We start from the raw sequence: 22253 nt of genomic DNA, 5'->3' as shown, positions 1-22253 counted from the left end.
AAGAACCGGAGGAATAATAGGTCTCAATATTATTTCGACAAGAGAGGGGGTCCCTCAAAAGAAGGAACAATTCCATTCTCAACAAAAAGGTAAGCCTGAGACTTATATACCAGTATCCAATGCTCCCCAAGGGAGGTGGACGAAACCTGCTGGCAAAGGACAACAAGTTGGGAATTAAAAGTGGAGGAATTTTGAAATGGGTCGAGGTTCATCGATGACTTATCGAGAAAATATTCAGATATCGAAAAAGCGTTCATATGGGCCTAGTAATTATAAAGGGAAAAATCCAATGTCAATAATTCAATAGAGGAGATTGCTGAGAAATAAAAAGGTTGAGAAGGAAGCTTGAGAGTAAAGTAATAATAAGGCATATCAGAGTCAAGTGAAAAACTAGGTGAAGAAACCATTGGGGAGGAAATTGTTCTCTCCTAAAACAAGTCAATCGAAAGGAAAGGCAAAAGAAGATGGACCATCGAATGAGGACGAGTTAGTGACCGATAATTTCGACTTTGGGTCGGAAGATGATTTTGATCTTTTGTGAAATGTGGTGTTTATGCTCCCTAAGGAGTACGATTGTGTAGCGGAAGTGGCTGAAGCTGAGGATTGGGAGGAAGAAGAGATGGTTAAGCACAAATTAGTGTGTTATTTCATGATGGATAACAGGTGTATCGAAGAACATAATGCATTTTTGGAAAGGTCTCATAAGGGGTTAAAAAGTCATCTAAAACCCTTATTTATAAGACCAAAAGTAGAGAATACGACGGTGAATAAAGTTTTGGTAGATTGAGGGGCATCTGTTAACTTAATGCCCCATTTCTTGTTGGCGAAAATAGGAAAGTTCGACACAGACTTAAGGCCCCATAACATGGTGATTTTAAATTATGAAGGGAAGACAACACAAAATATGGGGTTCATACAAGTTTATGTGACAGTGGATCTATAACTCGACCCACAGTGTTTATGGTTCTAGCGTCGAAGGCCATTTATAATTTACTCTTGGGTTGATAATAGATCCATGGAGTGGGAGAGGTACCCTCTTCACTTCATCAAAGAATAACAATATGGTGAAATGATGGGATGGTGGATAACATTGAAACAGACCTAGGATACTACATGGCAGAGGTGAACCATGTAAATAAAAGAAATTTTGATAAGAATCTGGCCAACATAGCACCTTGCACACCAGTAGGGTTTGCTTACATGCCTCTGGAAGATAAATTTTACTCTTTGAGACTCCATCCAACCCATGGCTTTAAATGGGAGAGAGAAATAATGGGAGAGAGGATTTCTGATACAATATGGCCAACTGGATGGGGCGACGAATTTGATGACAATGTCTGAATTTGATGCATTGAAGCGAATATCGGCTTACGTGGCCGAAAACAGATTAAAAGAGGCTTTAGAGACCGACATACCACACATGGTTGTCAAAGCCAATCAGTTAGAAGTGTTCGACGTGAGTCAAAGGATAAGCGTTGGACCAACACTAGTCGAGGAGTCACACTCAACAAACTTAGGAAATAATGGTCGAGGAAATTAGAGGCTCGACTTCATCTATGACGATGAGCCATTGGGTTTTGAAAAATATCATGTCGCGTCTACCACAAAGATGCGGCCTCAGAATCCACTTGAAGAAATTGACTTGGGCGATGGAACCACCAAAAGGTCGACTTACATTAGTGCCAACATTGATCCGAAATAGAGGTTAGAAGTAATTAATGTACTTTACGATGTCGTACCCCAAATTTTGTCCACCTTTCATATGTTTTCTAGTATCATTTTATTTTGAATAAATGAAATAACACATTTGGTTAGAGAGCATGTGTAAGGAGTGAAATCATAAGGTTCTGGGTTCGACTCTCAACTTTCCCTTTTTTTTAGTACATTTTTCTCTTTTTTCGTTATTTATATTTTTCACAAGAAAATAAAAATAAATTACATTGTTATTTTTGTTTTTAATTGAATATTTTTAGATAAATATAATCTTTCCATTTTTATGCACTTTTATTTTAAAAAGAGTAAAAAAAAATATCATTAATATTACTTGTTCCATTTTATGCACTTATATTTAAAAAAAGTTAAAAATATCCAAAAAAATATATCATTAATATTACTTGTTCGATTTTATGCATTTTTATTTAAAAAGAGTAAAAAATATATATAAAATAAATGTTTATGGTCATATATATTTTTGCTCCATTTTATTTCCAATAATTATAATAGCTCAGTTGATAAGAGTTTAAGTATGAAGAGTGGCAAACATAGGGTCTAGATTTGAATTATGTTGGGACATTTTATTAATTTTTATTTCTTCACATTTTTCTTATTTTAGTTCATTTACTCTTCTTCTTTTTATTTATTTATTTATTATTATAACTATTATTATTATATTTTGATATTATTAGTAACATTAGGTATTGTTATTATTATATAAAAAAATCAAAAAAATCTTTGTGATCCGCTATTGCACACGGGTCAAAAATGAGTTTAAAAATATAGTAAAACAGAAGCGACACTCGAATATCGTATCACAAGGACTCTTGAATGTTATAACCAAGCGAATAGAAAGAAGGGGTTTTTAAGATTCAAAACTTAAATTGAAGATGATTAAAGGTAAAAGCAAAATTGATAAATAAGCTAATCTATTGTATCGATTTCCGACTTATCATCGATTCTTATAATTTCAATTCCCTAGCGGATTCAATCCCATTCGATTACAATATCCACTGACAAGTACAAATTGGTATTATATGATGTATGTTCCTAATTTCCGAATTAAGCAAACGGATTTAAGCAGACGCGAATTAAGCAAACGCGACTTAATCAAACACGATAACAAAAAAGCTACGCTAACGTGATTATAGTTAAGGATCATACAAACAATCAAATTTAATCAACTTTATCCTATAAGAAACAATCGAATTAAGCAAACGAAAGTAATCGAATTAAGCAAACGAGTTTATAGGAAGAATTGAAAAGAAATTGAAATTAAACTGAAATTAATAAAAACCTCAAAGTGGAATTCGAATACAACACATCAGCTCTTTGGAAATTAACTCTCCATGAAATCTTCTAAGCAATATTGTATCATCAAAATTTAGCATTAGGATTTCTATAGTAGTGAAAGACCTAATATAATAAAAGGTAAATTCGGGCCCTTATAGGATCCGACCCGAAAATTACAAAAACTGGCCCAAACTAACTATTTTAATTAAGTCTAGAACTTCAACGAATTATTCAACCCTCCTTCACTTAGAATCAGCTTTTGACTTCAACATGAAACTTTTAGCTTATCCTCTCAGTTTTCCAACGCATATTAGAATGCTTCAATTCGATCCTCGTAGCTCAAGTTATGATCTGCATAGTAACAAGGTATGAAATAACTATTTATGCTGAAAATAAAGTACGAAAATAAAATAAAACCAAAAATAAACTTAAATATAAAAATACACTAAAATAGTAAAAATAATAGAATAAACTATAGAGTTGCCTAAGTACAATAGTAGAAGAAGGTGCATCAAAATGCACTGATCAAATTCCCCCACACTTGAACTTTTGCATTCCGAGCAAAATTATAAATTCAAAACTTAAAACAGAAAGAAAAAAACCAGAACAAACAAAACATGCAATTCCAAAGTTTATCAAGATACAAGGTACAGGCAGAATTATAAGTCTAAGCTTCAAGAATATGGTGTTAGTGAGCAACTTCTTGTGACATTCAAAGAAGATAGAAAAACAGATTACCAAATAGTACATCCAAAAGTAATAAGATCCTCACAGGATAAATTTCACTCAACTCTCAAGTGTTTAGGTTAACTATTTACACTCAAAGCACAACATGAAAGTTAGTACTACCATAAGCTTGAATAGACTCTAACATCCACAATTGAAATTAATGCACACAAAGATCAAAATGACTTTTATTTGATTGTAACGTGACCAAGGTAAGGGTGAGATAAATTCTAAGGGGTACTAGGCTAAAATTCAAAGAGACAAAAGAGACTTGAAAGAAATTGCGGGAGTTGAATTTACAAAATATTTCATTTACCTCAACAACTCTATATTAACTGTTTTCGTTCATATTTTTTTCTCCTTTCTCTTTTTTCTTCTTTTTTTTTTTCTTTTTCATAAGGAGTATGTATTGACATGTATACATCCTTCTATTTTTTTTCATTCATTTTTTTTCTTTTCTATTTTCTTTTTTTATTTTTCTTTTCTTTTTCTACCAACTTCTGAAATATTGCAAACATAATTATTCAACCCCACACAACTCCAAATAAGACTCTTTCAACCCTTTGAATAGGGTGATATAACATTGTTTTTCACTTCTCAGTTTGTAATGAGTTTTAAACAAAAAAGGATAATAGGCTCAAGGGATGATATTATTTCAGGGTTGACTTTTTGGCTAACTGGATAAAAAAACTGTCTTTATCATATCAGTGTGCACAAGTAAACAACAACATCAACAAGAGTCAATTCAAGTTCTAGAGACTAACAGACATGAGTGAACCACACAAGAAAGAAAGAGATGGGTTTTTGTATGTTATCCATATAAGGCTCAAAATCTCACAAGGTTAATTGATCTACCACAAATGATGTATCATTTAGAGTTTAGTCATTCCTATCATACTAAAAATGCACAATAAATTTTTTATATCACACCACAAGACTTTAGTCAAGAGAACTAAGAAAAATACTCATAATTGTAACTCAAAAAGCAAAGGAAAAAACATGCAATTTTTTTTAATTTAGCAACTAAAAACCAAAAACAGAGAAAAACTGAAAAACAAAATAAACAAAACAAAACAAATAAATGGTTCCCTCCCCCACACTTAAAACATACATTGTCCTCAATGAAATACCATAAATATAAAATAAGAGTGGGAGAAAGGAAATGACACACCCGAGGAGTCAAGGCGGATAAGTGATTGCATAAGCAACCTTTCCCAAAGAGAGTTCTTCTGCAGTCTCTTCTTCCAAAGTCGGGTTCTCATGTAATAGCTTTGGGTAGTGTCCATTGACCTTGAAATTTTGATTAGTGCATTCGCCTTGTATTCCAGGATCAAAGAAGAATCTTTGATAAGTAAAAGTGTTGAATGGACGCGTGAAAGTGATCTCATTTTTCATAACATCAAGAATTAAAGGATTACGGGGTTGCCTCACTACTTTTGTTTCATCTTTAAGTGAGATCTTATACATACATATGGATGGGCTAATATCACGAGTGTCATCCAAGGTCCATCTAATTCCCTTCTTATGTTTCTACTTAAGTTGAAGCTTTGATAAATAATATAAATCCTCAGGAAGTGGTTTAGGCTCTAAAGAATGTGGTTGCTCAACGGATGGTATGTTTGGGGCAGCCGGAATGTCAAGAGCTTCAGCTACATAAACAACTTCATTTATAATATCACCCTGCAAGGCAGAATCAATCTCAGCACAAACAGCACAAAGATTAGTGTTAGTACAATCATCACATGAGTAAATATCATCAAAACCAGATAAATTTGGAAAATCGGCTGAAAACAAATCAGAATAAGCTTCATCAACAACTTCAGAAAGCAACTCTATTTGAAAAACAGAATGCTCTTCCTCGTCAATCTTCTTATTTTCCAGTACTCTTTGTGGGAAAGGGATTGATGACACATACTTTTTTCCAACCTCAACAATAATAGGATGTTCTGGTTCTGTAACTTTTTCGGATCTCAAGGAAATTGCACTCACATTAGAGCCTTTTGGATTAACTATTGTTTGGGCATGTAGTTGGTTTGATCCTTGAGCTTGTTGCATGACATTCATTGAAGTGGCAAGTTGTCCAATTTGTGTTTGCAAAGTCTGAATACTATAATCTGTTCGTTGTTGAAATTGGAGACTGTTTACAACCATTTGCTTGACAAGTTCCTCTAGTGAAGGTTCAAAAGGTGAAGAGGTTGTTACTTGTGGAGGGTTATATGGTGGTGATGGTGGAATGGGTAGCATTAATTGTTTCACTAAAGAGGTAAGTTCATCAATTCTGGTTTCTAGAGCCTTGTTAGAAGAAGAAACCTGAATCTCATTCACACCTTTTACTTGGACCACAAAATTATCCCTTGTTATGAACTGTTGGGAGTTAAGTGACATGTTCTCAATCAAGGATTTGGCAGCAATAGGATATTCAATACACAAAGCATTATAATCAACATCAGGGACAACAAGTTCTCTTAGAGTTCTTTGGTCAGCCATGTTAAACTTAATAGAAAAGAAAAAAAAATCAACAAATAATGAGAAAACACAACTAACTCAGCAATGCAACAACAAATAGGAAAATACCGTCAATATCCCTATTAAGTAAAAACAATTGAAATACGAAAAAAACGATTAAAATAAAATAAATACAAAAACACAAAAATTAATCTAATAATGTCAATTGAGAATTTTGAGAATTTTATCGGAATTTTCTGAAACTACCAAAACAGAAAATAAATCATAAAAAATAGAAAAATAAGGAATTTCGATTTTTTAGGGCGACTTCCATTATTTAGTTCCTAAATAGACGCTTTCGATCCTTAATTTTTTCCTAATGAATCGACAAAGAATCAGAATAATCTGAGGCAATTTGTTTAAAAACAGAATATTTTTTATCCAAACCGCAAAAAGACCAATACGCAAGAAAGTTAGGGCAAAAAATGGTAAAAAAAACAACACGACTATAATAATGGTTAGACTATAATAATGGTTAAAATCTACAAAAGTCTCCGACAACGGCGCCAATTTGATCCGCTGTCTCACACGGATCAAAAACGAGTTTAAAAGTGTAGTAAAACGGAAGCGACACTCGAATATCGTATCACAAGGACTCTTGAATGTTATAACCAAGCAAATAGAAAGAAGGGGTTTTTAAGGTTCAAAACTTAAATTGAAGATGATTAAAGGTAAAAGCAAAATTGAGAAATAAGCTAATCTATTGTATCGATTTCTGACTTATCATCGATTCTTATAATTTCAATTCCCTAGCGGATTCAATCTCATTCGATTACAATACCCACTGACAAGCGCAAATTTGTATTATATGATGTATGTTCCTAATTTCCGAATTAAGCAAACGGATTTAAGCATACGCGAATTAAGCAAACGCGACTTAATCAAACACGATAACAAAAAAGCTACGCTAACGTGATTATAGTTAAGGATCATACAAACAATCAAATTTAATCAACTCTATCCTATAAGAAACAATCGAATTAAGCAAACGAAAGTAATTGAATTAAGCAAACGAGTTTATAGGAAGAATTGAAAAGAAATTGAAATTAAACTAAAATTAATAAAAACCTCAAAGTGTAATTCGAATACAACAGATCAACTCTTTGGAAATTAGCTCTCAATGAAATCTTCTAAGCAATATTGTATCATCAAAATTTAGCATTAGGATTTCTATAGTAGTGAAAGACCTAATATAATAAAAGGTAAATTCGGGCTCTTATAGGATCCGACCCAAAAATTACAAAAACTGGTCCAAACTAACTATTTTAATTAAGTCTGGAACTTCAACGAATTATTCGATTCTCCTTCACTTAGAATCAGCTTTTGACTTCAACATGAAACTTTTAGCTTATCCTCTCAGTTTTCCAACGCATATTAGAATGCTTCAATTCGATCCTCGTAGCTCAAGTTATGATCTGCATAGTAACAAGGTATGAAATAACTATTTATGCTGAAAATAAAGTACGAAAATAAAATAAAACCAAAAATAAACTTAAATATAAAAATACACTAAAATAGTAAAAATAATAGAATAAACTATAGAGTTGCCTAAGTACAATAGTAGAAGAAGGTGCATCAAAATGCACTGATCACTTTGTTAGTTAATTTTACTATTAATTTCATCAGGCATATTATTAGTATTCTCTTAAATATTGTTATTATTAGTATTAAAAGAAAAAAAAAGTAAAAAAAAATTATGTTATCATTATTACTATTATTAAATTGAATAATTATTTTTGATATTATTATTATTAATTTAAATTATAGTCATTTATTATTATTATTATTATGCTATTTAACCAATAAATATCCCAAAAATAAAAAATAATAGTACAAGATCTTGCAACAAAAAATGACGTTTTTTCCTTCCTCAATCCTCCAAAAACATTTCAAAATCAATCCCAAATTAAAACCAGATCAAATCTTCATTTTCCTTCCCAAATAAAAATTGAAAAAATCAAAATCTTAATCTCACATAGCATTTTTGTAGTTCATTTCTCTCTTTATTTTTAACTTTATCATTTTTCTATATTTCTCACTCTTTTTTATTTTCATTTCCCACTTTTTCATTATTAGTTTCATTATTAACATTGTTTAATATTTTTCAATATTATTAGTAAGTATTAGATTATTCTATGGATTTAATCGAAATACACTGAAAGTGTAAAATGATTTTACACCGTCAGTTAATCTTAGACGTTGAATATTAAAATAAGTTTGACTTTTATTTTGAAAACCTATAAAATAATGCAAACGGGTGATTGTGATGAATCGACAATGTAAATCTTTTTACATTTACCGTGCATAGTAATTAATCATTTATTCTATTAAGATGTTTTATTTATTAGAATTATTATTACTATTATTACTCATTTAATTATTTCACTATTTTCATTATTAGTATTATTATCTTTAGTGTGTCCAGTCAAATTCCTTGAGTCAATAAATCACAAAAAAAAATCAAATAAGTTGTATTTTTATTTTGTAATTTTCGTTAAACTTTTTTTAATAATTATTTTTTGCATAATTAGTCAAAATGATTAAAAATCACAAAAAATATATATAAAAAAATAGAAAAAGAAAAAAGACCGAAAATAGATTATTTTAATAAAAGTCAAAATCATGATCGATTTTACTAAGAAAAAAAATCTAAAAGGTCTTACTTTGTTTATATAAATTTTATTTAAAAAATAAATACATTAATGCGAGTTTAATTGCATATTTGACAAAAATAAACAGTAATAATTAAATTTTATGTGCCACTTAATGGGATTGATTTTGTTTCACTTTTTGATTTGTCTAAACATTATAAATTAGAACTATCAGATTTTGAAAAGGGGGGACATGTTCAGTAAAACTACAAGTATAAGAAAAAATCCAAGAAAAAAGTTACACTTTGACTCTTCTCCCCCTTCACTTACAAGACCATCCATCACACACACAAATTTCATAATTCCATTCATCAACTTTCCCCAAACAAAATACCATCGTTCTTTCACACAACAAAGTCATCCCATCAAAACCACATACAATCACCCTTTAAATCAACTTTTTTTTCTTGAAATCTCATCAATCATAAAGCATCCAATCACTAAAAGAAATAAGACAATTATTGTAGCAAGTTAGAAAGGAGAAATAAATGGATGGTGAAAGAATATGATCGATCAATGCATCGCCACTTCAAATAACCCCTGCTGCTGAAAAGTTTTGTCTTCTACCGCGTTTAATTGATCTCTAACGTGAAGAGTAATATAGATGCTAAAAAACAAAAGGTAAGTCATAATGAATTCAATTGTACTGATAGAATTTGTTCAACTTTATATAGCTTTTTTTAATTTACTTTTTATACTTTTAATTATATCAATTATCTTTATACTAAATAATAACATACTAAAGGGTTGTCATGAGAAGGCCAACACTTCTTCATACTAAAACTTTGAGTTCGATCCATGACTCTGGGGACCTCTTCTAGAACCCTCTTAACTTAGGGTGACCTTATGTTATCAACCTGCAAAGGTCGTTACTAAGGTCCCGCCTAAACGAGACTTATCCCGAAGGATTACCGTAGGAAGGCTTGCTTCTTATCATGGTAAAACAAGGGTATAATCCATGACTCTAGGACTATTATCTTACCCAAAGCTTTATATCCTACAAGTGAGGGGATTGGGTAGTCTAAGCCTAGATCTGACATAGCATAAGGAATCTACCCTTAACTAGGTCATGCTTGCATATTATCTTACATATCCGAAATCTTTGGGTTTCCCATGCCAATTGTTATCCCTATCTATAAGGAACCTTCTTAAACAAGGCATCCTTATATTTGGCATTATCCTTAAACCCATATGTGGGTTCTATATCCATCATAATCCCTAAACCCGTGTAGGTTCTCCTATTTGTCACTATCCTAATGTGACACTTGCATTGCATCTAAAAAAAACTCTTAGCATACCTTCCAAAAAATATTTTTGCATACACATGCATTTGCATACATACACATATATTTGCATATCCTTTCCGCTTTCACCCTTATCCAACTACCATCCAGCTAGCAGACTTCCTGATACTCACGAACAAACTCGAAAGACGTCTGAAGAAGTTATAAAGGGACTCAAGAAGGGAAAGTACCATTGAAGAGAGAAGGTAACCCTTTGCCATGCAAGCTACGACCTACCTAGAGCCTTAAATACAACCTTGGATGATGATGCCTCAACAAAGTCTGCAACAATATCTACTTTAGTAGCAACCTCATGCGCTTCATCAATCACAATAAAGGAAGCTTGGAAATAAATTAGATCTTATGCCAAAGTTTTATGATCAATTACAGAAGCATTTGCTCAGAGGTGCCCTAGCGGAACTACAACCTCAAGACCCCTCTCCTCGTCTATACCCTACAAGTCATGACGAGAATGCCCGATGTGAGTACAAAGTACAAGACCTACATTGACTTTAAAAGAAGGAGTCCCATTGGTGAATGGTTACCCTTACTTTAACAAAGTGCAAAGACATCAAAAAAAAGCATCCCCTAAAGACAATTGATCAACAATGAAGCTCATCCCTGGAATCAATAGACTTTATCATTGCTAGTTGTAATTTCTTTTTTGTTAAGGGTTGTTTGTATTTAAAATTTCTACTCTTTGAAAAGTAATTTTAATAAAACGAGCATGCATATTTTTAAATCAATCCATTCGTTTACACTCTCTTCTATACCATCACTTGCTAAAAAATCAAAAATTTCCATTTCACGTTTACCTAACAAGCTTAAGAGGGGAATGATGTAATAAATAACTGAATTTGTTGAGTATGCTTTTAATAGTAAGACCTGGCTGACGATGTAAGGCATTGTTTCGCTTCCCCAAACATTGAAGAAATAAGGAGATAATCCGTAGTCAACCCCCTCGAGCCTGAAGTCAGTGTTCTTTCTATAAAAAAACCTTAATCTTAACTAGGGGCAGGGTAGTTTTCAATTAAGTCAATGATGCATTCTGATCTCAATATAATTATTCCATCTAATCATAAGGATAATAAGTTCAAACATATCTTATTCCTCGTATATATCATCTAACGTCGAGGAAGTTGAGAAAGTGCAAAGCTTACAATAGCTAACATGGCAGTCACAACTTTTGAAATCAAAAGCAAAATCACAAGAGTTGTTTAAAAAAAGCCCGCTAAGTAAAAAAAAAGGGAAATAACCAGAATTTTTTTGACTTAGGCAAAAGTTAGGGCATTATTTTGTTTAAAAAAAAGCTCGCTAAGTCAAAAACTAAAAAGGAGTTGACTTAGGCAAAAGTTAGGGCATCCCAATGGACCACAAATTAAAAAGAATGGTTCCATGCAAAATAGGGGTTAAAAAAGGGAAATAATCTTGTGAGTGAAAGTAGGTGATTGCCACCTCAAGAATCTCATTACTGCTTGAATCATTACATCCATAATCATTATCAAAATTCTCTTGTAGACTAAATGCATTCGTTTAAGTAATTGGATTTAGGAATGAAGATCATCAAGGAGAAGGGGTGGCTCTTAATAAAAATTTGATCCTTATATCTTTTGTTTCATAAACCGTGAACCAGACCACTTTATAACATTTAAAAGTCCTAATTGAAGCTAGGTTCACTATGAAAGCATACTCAGTAAAATTTGCGTTAAACCGACTATGAATGTTTTTTACTAACCATATTGTTCTATCACATCTTCATTTGTGCCAACCTCGTGGCCAAATATCATATGTATACACCATATTCGTTTTCCATAACAATTTTCGATTTCAAAAACTTGCATGAGCATGGCGTTAGAATTACTTTTCAAAAAGATTTTTTTTCTCACAAATCAATACTTAGCACCAAGGAAATATCAACAATGGTCTGATTAGGGGCACACCACTTCGATACATTCCTAACTAGGGGCAAGTCACCTAAGAATCCTTCCAATTAGGGGGAAAATCCTTATGATCCTAAGGGCACATCATCTGAAGATCCTATTGATTAGAGGCGAAATATTTCAAAATTTGACACACCTATGTCAAATAACATCCATGACCCTCATGATCAGAGGCATACCTTTCAAGACTCTCATATTGGGGCATAACAACTCAGGGGCACAGTAAGGCCGATCACTCTGAAAGTCATCTAATCAGGGGCATACTTTTTAAGATTCACACACTGAGGCAGTCCATGTCAAAGTCATACCATAGCATGGTGGGATCCAAGTTTCTTTTCAGGCAACTCTTTCAATGAATACCTACAAATAAGGACGAATATCTCCAAGGCTAATACTACGGAAAGCCGTCTCAAGTGCATGGTATGGCTAAGTCGCTTCAAATTCATATTGACGTGAATTTCTTCAAAGACTCAACAGACTGGGAAACTATGGGATACTGCAGGGACAATCCCTCTCAATACTTTCAAGATGCACATATAAGCTCTTTCATACATCATCAGTCATCAAGTTCGTAACGAATATCGGGAAGTCATGTTAGCTCAATACCCCACTACCATTTTTGACAAATAGCCTTGTAATACAATTTACCTTTCTAAGCCTTGACAACTCTGACTCACCACAAGGGCACTTGTTGAAACATTCAAATCATTGTCATGCATTAATCATGTCGCTGCGCTCTAGCATCAAACCATGCACATCATCTCATTCATCTAGCACATTCCCATAACATGGATCTAACATCTACAAAAGACCAACCTCACTTGGCACTTACATCCAAAAAGCCCAACCTCATTAGGAATTCACCCCAAAATCCCAACTCTGATTGGCATCTAACAAAAGCCCAACCTTGCTTGGCACTCAATACCTACAAATGTCTGAATCTTTAGCGGCACAACCCAAGACTAATACATTGCATGCATCAATCATCGCATTAATACATCATATCATGCATAGAATATCCATGAATGTGGATCATTATGTAATACAAACTCTAAATATGCATACATAACATGCATAACATAATATAGGCTGAGACTCAGGACTTATCGTGAGAGTCTGGATCAATCCGCAGCTAAATCGGTGATAGATCTCTATCCAAGCTTTTCCCCAAATCTTTTCCCATTGTACACCCCAGTGGGTCGGCCTTAAGGATAATTCCCTAGAAAGTATCCTTGGGACTCATTCTCCAAGCAGAAAATATTTAGCAACATTGTCCCTGGTATGCCCTAATGGTATACAGTTCTTTCACCAGATCCTTGCAAGGATTTCTTAGGACTTTCCTCGACACTCACGCTTCTTAGGGAACCTCTCCTGGAAGCCTATTCCCCAATAGGCAGTCATCTTACATGACACCAGTCTTCCTCAATAGGGGCATCAAGTTCTTTTGTCAATCTCCCTTTTATTCATGTCTTCTTAGAGAACTCCCCAACAGAAGTTCTATTACCATTGTCACTTTGGTTCTTACACCACTGTTCACTTCGGTTCTTACAGTGTTGTCATGCAGTCACTTCGGCTCTTACACTGTTGTCATTCACTCACTTTGGGTTTTACGTCGTTGTCATCCAGTCACTTTGGTTCTTACACTATTTATCAATTCATTTGTACGGTTTCTTATACCGTTTGTCATTTCAGTTTATGGTTCTTCTACCGCTGTTACTTCTTTCAGTTCTTATACAACTATCACTACTCTCGGGGTTTTACATCAGTGATAATTTATTTAGTATTGGTTCTTATACCGAGGACGATTGAATTCTCAATCCCCGGCTATCCCGATACAATTCCCAGGCAGGAATGCTTATTAGGCTTCCCCAATAAGTAACCATTTCCACAGAGCCTTTTCAATAAATGACTTTCTCAACAAGCTCACTCACCGCGAGTCATTAGAGGAATCTACCCAATAGTCGGTCATCCTGAATAATTGTTATAAACTATTGAGCAGGTCTTCACCTCTCACATCTACAACTTATTAACCTACTCTAAACACAGGATACATTCCATATACCAGGTTTGTCAAGGGATTTTATCAAAGGAGTTTTATCAAATGGGTTCAATCAAGGGGTTTTCATCAGAGCATTATCCATCAAGGGTTCACTAGGGTTTTACCAAGAAGTTTCAGCAAAATATTACTATCAAGGGGTTTCATCATGGATTTATCAAAGGGGTTCACCAGAATTTTCTATCAAAGGGTTCCACTAGAATTTTATCAAGGGATTTTATCAAAAGGGTTTTGTCAAGGGATTTTATCAAAAAGGGTTTATCAGGAATGTCATCGAAAGATTCCATCAAGGGGTTCTGCCAGGATTTTACCAAGGGGTTTCATCTAGAGTGATCAGGGTATTAGTAGAGTACTACTTGATTCCCATGAAATGATCGGACGATCATGGGGATCATATGCAAGTTTCACTCGCAAGGGTTAAAATTGATCAAAAAGGTTTTCATCAAGAGGTCTTATTTAAGGTTCCATTAGGGATTTCATCATATTTTTATCATAGACATTTCATCAGGGTTTTATCAAAGGGTTCCACCAAGGATTTTATCAGGGGTTTCATCAAAGGATTCTATCAAGGGGTTTTATCAGGAGTTTCATCAAGGGGTTTTCACCATATTTCTTCAAGGAGTTTCATTAAGGGATTTCATCAAAAAGGGTTTTATCAAGGGTTTAACCTAGGGATTCTATCTGAAGTTGCATCAAAGGGTTCTATCAAGGGGTTCTACCAGAACTTTATCAAGGGGTTTCACCAAAGTATCACCAGAGGGGTCTCAGCCAGAGTGATTGTGGTATCACTAAAGTCCTATCCGACTCTAGGGACATGATCGGATGATCATAAGAATCATACGCAAGTGTCACACGAAGAGGTTGAAACTGATCATCAAGGATTAATCAAGGGGTTCCATCAGAAATTTATCAAAGAGTTTCATCAGGGTTTTATCATCAAGGGTTCTATGAGAAGTTGTATCAAGGGTTTCATCGATAGTTTTGCCAAGGATTTTATTAGGAGTTTTATCAGGGGTTCTGCCAAGGTTTTATCAAACAATGACCGGAGGATCGACATAGTCCTACCCAATTTCAGTAACATGATCGGATAATCATAGGGAACCGTATGCAAGTTTCACCCGTATGGGTTGAAACTAACCACCAAAGGTATCAACAGGGGTTCCACCTAAGATTGGTTTAAGTACCAACAAAGTACCAGAGCCATTAAGTCCTTATACATCCCTAGAGAATCTAACTCCATGGAAAAAATTAGGGTTCCTCAGTATATTTAATTATCTTCCCCTCCAAGAGGATGAAGACTCATCGGCATCATCATCTCAGATCAAATGTGATTAAATAGGGGCAACTGTCGTACCCCAAAATTTGTCCACCTTTCATATGTTTTCTAGTATCATTTCATTTCGAATAAATGAAATAACACATTTGGTAAGCGAGCATGTGTAAGGAGTGAAATCATAAGGTTCTGGGTTCAAATCTCAACTTTCCCTTTTTTTAGTACATTTCTCTCTTTTTCCGATATTTCTATTTTTCACAAGAAAATAAAAATAAATTACATTCTTATTTTTGTTTTTTAATTGAATATTTTTAGATAAATATAATCGTTCCATTTTTATGCACTTTTATTTTAAAAAGAGTAAAAAAAAATCCAAAAAAAATATCATTAATATTACTTGTTCCATTTTATGCACTTTTATTTAAAAAGAGTAAAAAATATCTAAAAAATATATCATTAATATTACTTGTTCGATTTTATGTATTTTTATTTAAAAAGAGTAAAAAGTATATATAAAATAAATGTTTATGGTCATATATATTTTTGCTCTATTTTATTTTAAATAATTATAATAGCTCACTTGATAAGAGTTTAAGTATGAAGAGTGGCAAACATAGGGTCTAGGTTTTAATTATGTTGTGACATTTTATTAATTTTTATTTCTTCTCATTTTTCTTATTTTAGTTCATTTACTCTTCTTTTATTTATTTATTTATTTATTATTATAACTATTATTATTATATTTTGATATTATTAGTAACATTAGATATTGTTATTATTATAAAAAAAATCAAAAAAATCTTTGTTAGTTAATTTTACTATTAATTTCATTAGGCATATTATTATTATTCTCTTAAATATTGTTATTATTAGTATTAAAAGAAAAAAAAGTAAAAAAAAAAGAATTATGTTATCATTATTACTATTATTAAATTGAATAATTATTTTTCGTATTACTATTATTAATTTAAATTATACTCATTTATTATTATTATTATTATGCTATTTAACCAATAAATATCCCAAAAATAAAAAATAATAGTACAAGATCTTGCAATAAAAAACACATTTTTTTCACTTACTCAATCCTCCAAAAACATTTCAAAATCAATCCCAAATTAAAACCAGATCAAATCTTCATTTTCCTTCCCAAATAAAAATAGAAAAAATCAAAATCTTAATCTCACATAGCATTTTTGTAGTTCATTTCTCTCTTTGTTTTTAACTTTACCATTTTTCTATATTTCTCACTCTTTTTTATTTTCATTTCCCACTTTTTTCATTATTAATTTCATTATTAGTATTGTTTAATATTTTTCAATATTATTAGTAAGTATTAGATTATTCTATTAAGATGTTTTATTTATTATAATTATTATTACTATTATTACTCATTTAATTATTTCACTATTTTCATTATTAGTATTATTATCTTTAGTGTGTCCAGTCAAATTCCTTGAGTCAATAAATCACAAAAAAAATCAAATAAGTTGTATTTTTATTTTGTAATTTTCGTTAAACTTTTTTTAATAATTATTTTTTGCATAATTAGTCAAAATGATTAAAAATCACAAAAAAAATATATATATATATAAAAAAATAGAAAAAGAAAAAAGATCGAAAATAGATTATTTTAATAAAATTCAAAATCATGATCGATTTTACTAAGAAAAAAAATCTAAAAGGTCTTACTTTGATTATATAAATTTTATTTTAAAAATAAACACATTAAAATGTGAGTTTAATTGCATATTTGACAAAAATAAACAGTAATAATTAAATTTTATGTGCCACTTTATGGGATTGATTTTGTTTCACTTTTTGATTTGTCTAAACACTATAAATAACTATCAGATTTTGAAAAAGGGGACATGTATAGTGAAACTACAAGTATTAGAAAAAACCCAAGAACAAAGTTCAACTTTGACTCTTCTCCCCCTTCACTTACAAGACCATCCATCACACACACAAATTCCATAATTCTATTCATCAACTTTCCCCAAACAAAATAAAATCGTTATTTCACACAACAAAGCCATTCCATCAAAACCACATACAATAACCCTTTAAATCAACTTTTTTCTTGAAATCTCATTAATCACAAAGCATCCAATCACTAAAAGAAATAAGACAATTATTGTAGCAAGTTAGAAAGGAGAAATAAATAGATGGTGAGAGAATATGATATATCAATGCATCGCCACTTCAAATAACCCATGTTGCTGAAAAGTCCTGTCTTCTACCGCGTTTAATTGATCTCTAACGTGAAGAGTAATATAGATGCTAAAAAACAAAAGTAAGTCATAATGAATTCAAGTGTACTGATAGAATTTGTTCAACTTCATATAGCTTTTTTAATTCTTGGTTTTTTATACTTTTAATCATATCAATTATCTTGTGAGTTTTGATTATTGGAATTGAATTTGATTATTGGACATATATTGATGCATATTGCATGCTTGTTTGTAAGATTCATGGTTAGTTCAATATTTTTCATAACTAGTGTATGCGTTTTCTTGTTGCAAGTATTTGGAAATGATATGGTAATATTATGTTTGGAATGATCATGAGCATTATAATGGTTATTTAGAACTATCATGAATACTGCAAGTTGTTAATATACATAATTGAATTTTTGTTCTTTGAATTTTGAAATAGAATATAATTTCATTATGCCTATTTTAGACAAAGGGTATGTTCCATAGCATGAGAGAGGGAGAGAAACACTTATCAGGAAGAGATAATACTACAATGTTGTTTCCTCTTTTCATTTTTAGTTATTTTGGTACATGCCATATGTCAATGTCTTATTGGCTAGGCATTTCATTTGAAAAGTCAAAGCAAGGCAAAGAGAGATGAGTGGGTCGGCGTCGACCTCCCTCATCATGCTAATATTTTTATAACTATTATTTATCTCTTATTATTTGTTATTTAATTAATTTATTTAAATTTTAGAATTATATTTAACTTATAATGGGCTTTAAAGGATCCTTAGATCTACACCCCCTATTTTATTTAATTATTTTAGTTAATTAAACTAATAACTATTAATTTTATTATTACTTCATTTAACAAAGGGATTAATTCATTCAAGTTAGTAATTAGGATTTTATAAATGTTAATTATTTATTTTATGGTTTGATTTATTTTATTTGTGGTTTAATTAATTAATTTGAGAATAATTTTATTAATTAATTATAATATTCAATTTAACTAAATTAGGGGTTTTGAATTAGGATTAATTAAATCAATAAATATGGGATAAAATCAGAGATAATTTCTAAGACTTTAGGGGATAAAAATCAGGGATAAAAAATGAGATAAATAGATACATTATATTACAACTTATTTAATTTATTTTCTTAATAAAATTAAATTACATTTTTGTAATAAAATATTATGATAATCAAATGGGATAAAGACATGGGATAAAATATGTGATAAAATTTTAAGGGGTTTCAAAGGATAAAAATCAGGGATAAAATTAGGGATAAGTTATATCTAACATTCTAATATTTATTTTCTTAAAATAAATTAAATATTATCTTTACAAATAATCAAGGGATAAAATTAAATTCAACACACTTCAAACTATAAGTCCTCTACCCTAGTGTATTGAGGCATTTTCTTAAAATCAATCAACACAAAAGTTTATCCTGGTTCGCTTGAAATTCAAAACTACACCCGACGAAGGTGATTTCGCCTTTATCAAGGACTTAATCCACAAATCTTGAAAGATTACAACACAAGGCGTCTAAGTAGATAAAGATCTCTTAGCCCTCTCAAGTTTACAGACTACACAAGTCGCTTGAGGAAAATTCAACAAGTAATAAAACTACAATAACGTGCTTAGTGCTTCTAGATAAGCATAAGTTACACAATATGAGAACAGAAATATTTCACACTTAGAGCAACAACTCGTGTGAACACAAATGAACAAGAATGAAAGAGATTGATGAAATGTTTGCAGTATTCTCGTATGCTTCGTTATCTTGTTATGAAGATGATCCATCCTTTTTATAGAGATTTGATGAAGAGACCGTTGGATGGGGAAATCTTGGCAATGATGGACTTTTAATGTCATTAATCTCTTTGTCCTTTCCATATAAATTTTGGAGCGCGTTAACTCTCTTCCAAAAATAGATTATTGCCAAAAGCGGAAGACTTTGCAGCTAAGTCTTGGTGATCGTTCTGAGTCAGGGTACGCAGAGCTCAGATGTTTCTGTTCAGTGTGTGTATCTTCAGATAGTTGCTAAAAGCTTATTGACTTCAGAGGTTCTTGATGTCTATCTGATAGTGATTTCTTTAGAGTGAAAAACATCAGATCCTGGAGTGCACTATTCAGAGTCAGAGCGTCTGATACTTCTTTCTACGTAGAACTTGTGCGCTTTCTTTTGTTCAACTTCAAAACCTCTGCTTGAATAATTTCTAAGTGGTCATTCTGGACATTCATGTATATCAGATATATGTCTATCTGACCCTTTTTCGATTAGAGTCCTGCACACTTAGATAAATTATGTTAGGGTACCAATTTGTTTCATCCTTTGTTATCATCAAAACCTTAGAGATGAATAGTAGACACAAAATCTTGTTCTTACAAGTGTTTCACTAGATGCTTCTTGATAAGCAGTATAAACATAATTTAAGAACAATGAAAGAAAATCACACAATATTGAGCAACAACTCTTGTATGGAAACTATTTCTTACAACAATAATGGTGAATAATATTTAGAGTATGAGAATGTTGTTGTATCAAGGTTGTGTCTTTCGGCAAGTTGTGAGGAGGCTCTTATATAGCACTTGATATGATACCGTTGGGGGAAATCAATAAGGATTTCATGCCAGTTGTGGGAGTTAAATGTAGTAAATTTCTTGTCCTTTCCATAGCAGACTTGGAACATAATCAATTGTTTCTTTAATAGGATTGTACTACAATTTTGAATGCTTCTAGCTTAAGTTTCTGACCAGGTGACATCTGATCTCATATTTCTGAGCATGTGTTAGAGTGAGGTGAGCATGATCAGAGTCCTCAGAATTAGAGTCTTCAAATATCTTTTGCAGAGTCTTCAGATATCTTTTGCAGAGTCTTCGAATATCTTTTACAGAGTCTTCAGATATCTTTTGCAGAGTCTTCAGATATAGTTCTTAGAATCAGATCATTAGAGCTTGAACTTCAGAGTCAAATTCCTCAGGTGATTGCTCCTCAGATTCATTCTGTTCAGAGTCAGATCTGATTTCTTTTTGTGTTGGGTCAGCGTTTCTGGGCTAATTCAAATGCCAAATATTCATTTCATCAAAGTCATTTTTAACTTAGAATCCTGCACACTTACGAAAATTGTTAGGGTACCGAATTGTTTCATTATTTGTTATCATAAAAACTTAGAGGTATATTGTAGAATCAAAATCCTGTTCTAATAGATGATAGTAAGGCTCATTCGGCTCACTACAAGGGGATGAGCGAGAGAAGAGGAAATCAGAATCTAAACCATGGGAAGCCATATAGTGCTCCAGCTGATAAAGGTAAACAAAGAGCTGCTGATGGTAAGAGGCCAAGTAGAGGAGGTGCTCTTACTCCTCTTAAGTGTTATAGGTGCGGTGATTTGGGTCATCATGTCAGTAAATGTGAGAGTGACGTGAAGAAGTGTTACAAGTGTGGGAAGTCAGGACATCTGGTTGTTGATTGTAAAAAGAATGTGGTGACTTGCTACAACTGTGGTGAACCAGGACATATCAGCACTCATTGCCCGAAGCCTAAGCAAGCTTCAACTAGAGTGTTAGCTCTAATGGGGACTCAGACTTTCAGTGGTGACAGGTTGATAAGAGGTATATGTTATATTAATAATACGCCTTCGATTGTTATTATCGACACTGGTGTTACTCATTCTTTTATTGTTGTTGACCATGTGAAAAGGATAGGCCTTGTCGTGTCTTCTATGAATAGAGAAATGGTTATCAAAACTCCTACTAAGGGTTCGGTGACTACTAATTCAGTTTGTTTGAATTGTCCTATATTAATCTTTGATAAAGATTTTGGCATTGATCTTATTTGCTTGCCATTGGAGAATCTTGATGTTATCTCGGGGATGAACTGGTTGGAGTTCAATCATGTTCATATCAATTGTTATAACAAGTTGGTGCGGTTTCTTACCCTTGATGAGGAGGAAAAAGCTGGTTTCTGGTATGGTAGAGAGTTGAAGGAGCTTTTGGAAGAGGAAGCTCAGGTGTTTGTATTGTTCGCAGCGTTGTCTGCTAAGAGTTAGGAGGTGATTGATGAATTGCAGGTAGTGCGGGATTTTCCAGAGGTGTTTCCAGATGACATTTCAGATGTACCGCCAGAGAGAGAGAGAGGTGAAGTTTTCTATTGATCTTGTCCCTAGTACCAGACATATTTCTATGGCACCATATAGGATGTATGCATCAGAGTTAGCAGAGTTGAAGAAACAATTAGAAGATCTGCTAGAGAAGAGATTTATGAGACCAAGTGTGTCGCCTTGGGGAACTCCGGTGTTGTTGGTAAAGAAGAAAGATGGTAGCATGAGGTTATGTGTGGATTACCGACAGTTGAATAAAGTTACGATTAAGAACAAGTATCCGCTTTAGAGAATAGATGACTTGATGGATCAGTTGGTGCGTGCACGTGTGTTTAACAAAATTGATTTAAGGTCAGGTTACCACCAGATCAGAGTGAAGGATGAAGATGTACATAAGACATCGTTTAGAACTCGATATGGACACTATGAGTATTTGGTGATGTCGTTCGGTGTTTCTAATATACCCAGAGTATTTATGGAGTACATGAATCATATCTTTCA

The 22253-nt window shown here is 32.4% G+C and overlaps 1 protein-coding gene across 1 annotated transcript; it reads left to right on the top strand.

The window, feature by feature from the left end:
* Positions 1-13517: 13517 nt before the first annotated feature.
* LOC127122285 (uncharacterized) lies at positions 13518-21701 on the top strand. The gene is made up of 3 exons (XM_051052649.1): positions 13518-13865; positions 14111-14176; positions 20838-21701. Exons 1-3 carry the CDS (start codon positions 13518-13520, stop codon positions 21699-21701), a joined length of 1278 nt encoding a protein of 425 aa, XP_050908606.1.
* Positions 21702-22253: the final 552 nt, after the last annotated feature.

This window comes from Lathyrus oleraceus, chromosome 2 (assembly GCF_024323335.1).
Source record: "Lathyrus oleraceus cultivar Zhongwan6 chromosome 2, CAAS_Psat_ZW6_1.0, whole genome shotgun sequence".
In the NCBI taxonomy this organism is placed as follows: Eukaryota; Viridiplantae; Streptophyta; class Magnoliopsida; order Fabales; family Fabaceae; genus Lathyrus; species Lathyrus oleraceus.
The sequence above is the reverse complement of the archived record's forward strand: the minus strand, read 5'-3'. Positions and strand labels throughout refer to the sequence as shown.

What these genes read in the sequence shown, in the direction of transcription:
- LOC127122285 (XM_051052649.1), top strand. Translation starts at nt 13,518, where the DNA reads ATGACACCAGTCTTCCTCAATAGGGGCATCAAGTTCTTTTGTCAATCT. An exon ending in CAACTATCACTACTCTCGGG is followed by an intron (nt 13,866 to 14,110) that starts GTTTTACATCAG and finishes ACTATTGAGCAG; the next exon opens with GTCTTCACCTCTCACATCTA. An exon ending in GGATACATTCCATATACCAG is followed by an intron (nt 14,177 to 20,837) that starts GTTTGTCAAGGG and finishes GGTATATTGTAG; the next exon opens with AATCAAAATCCTGTTCTAAT.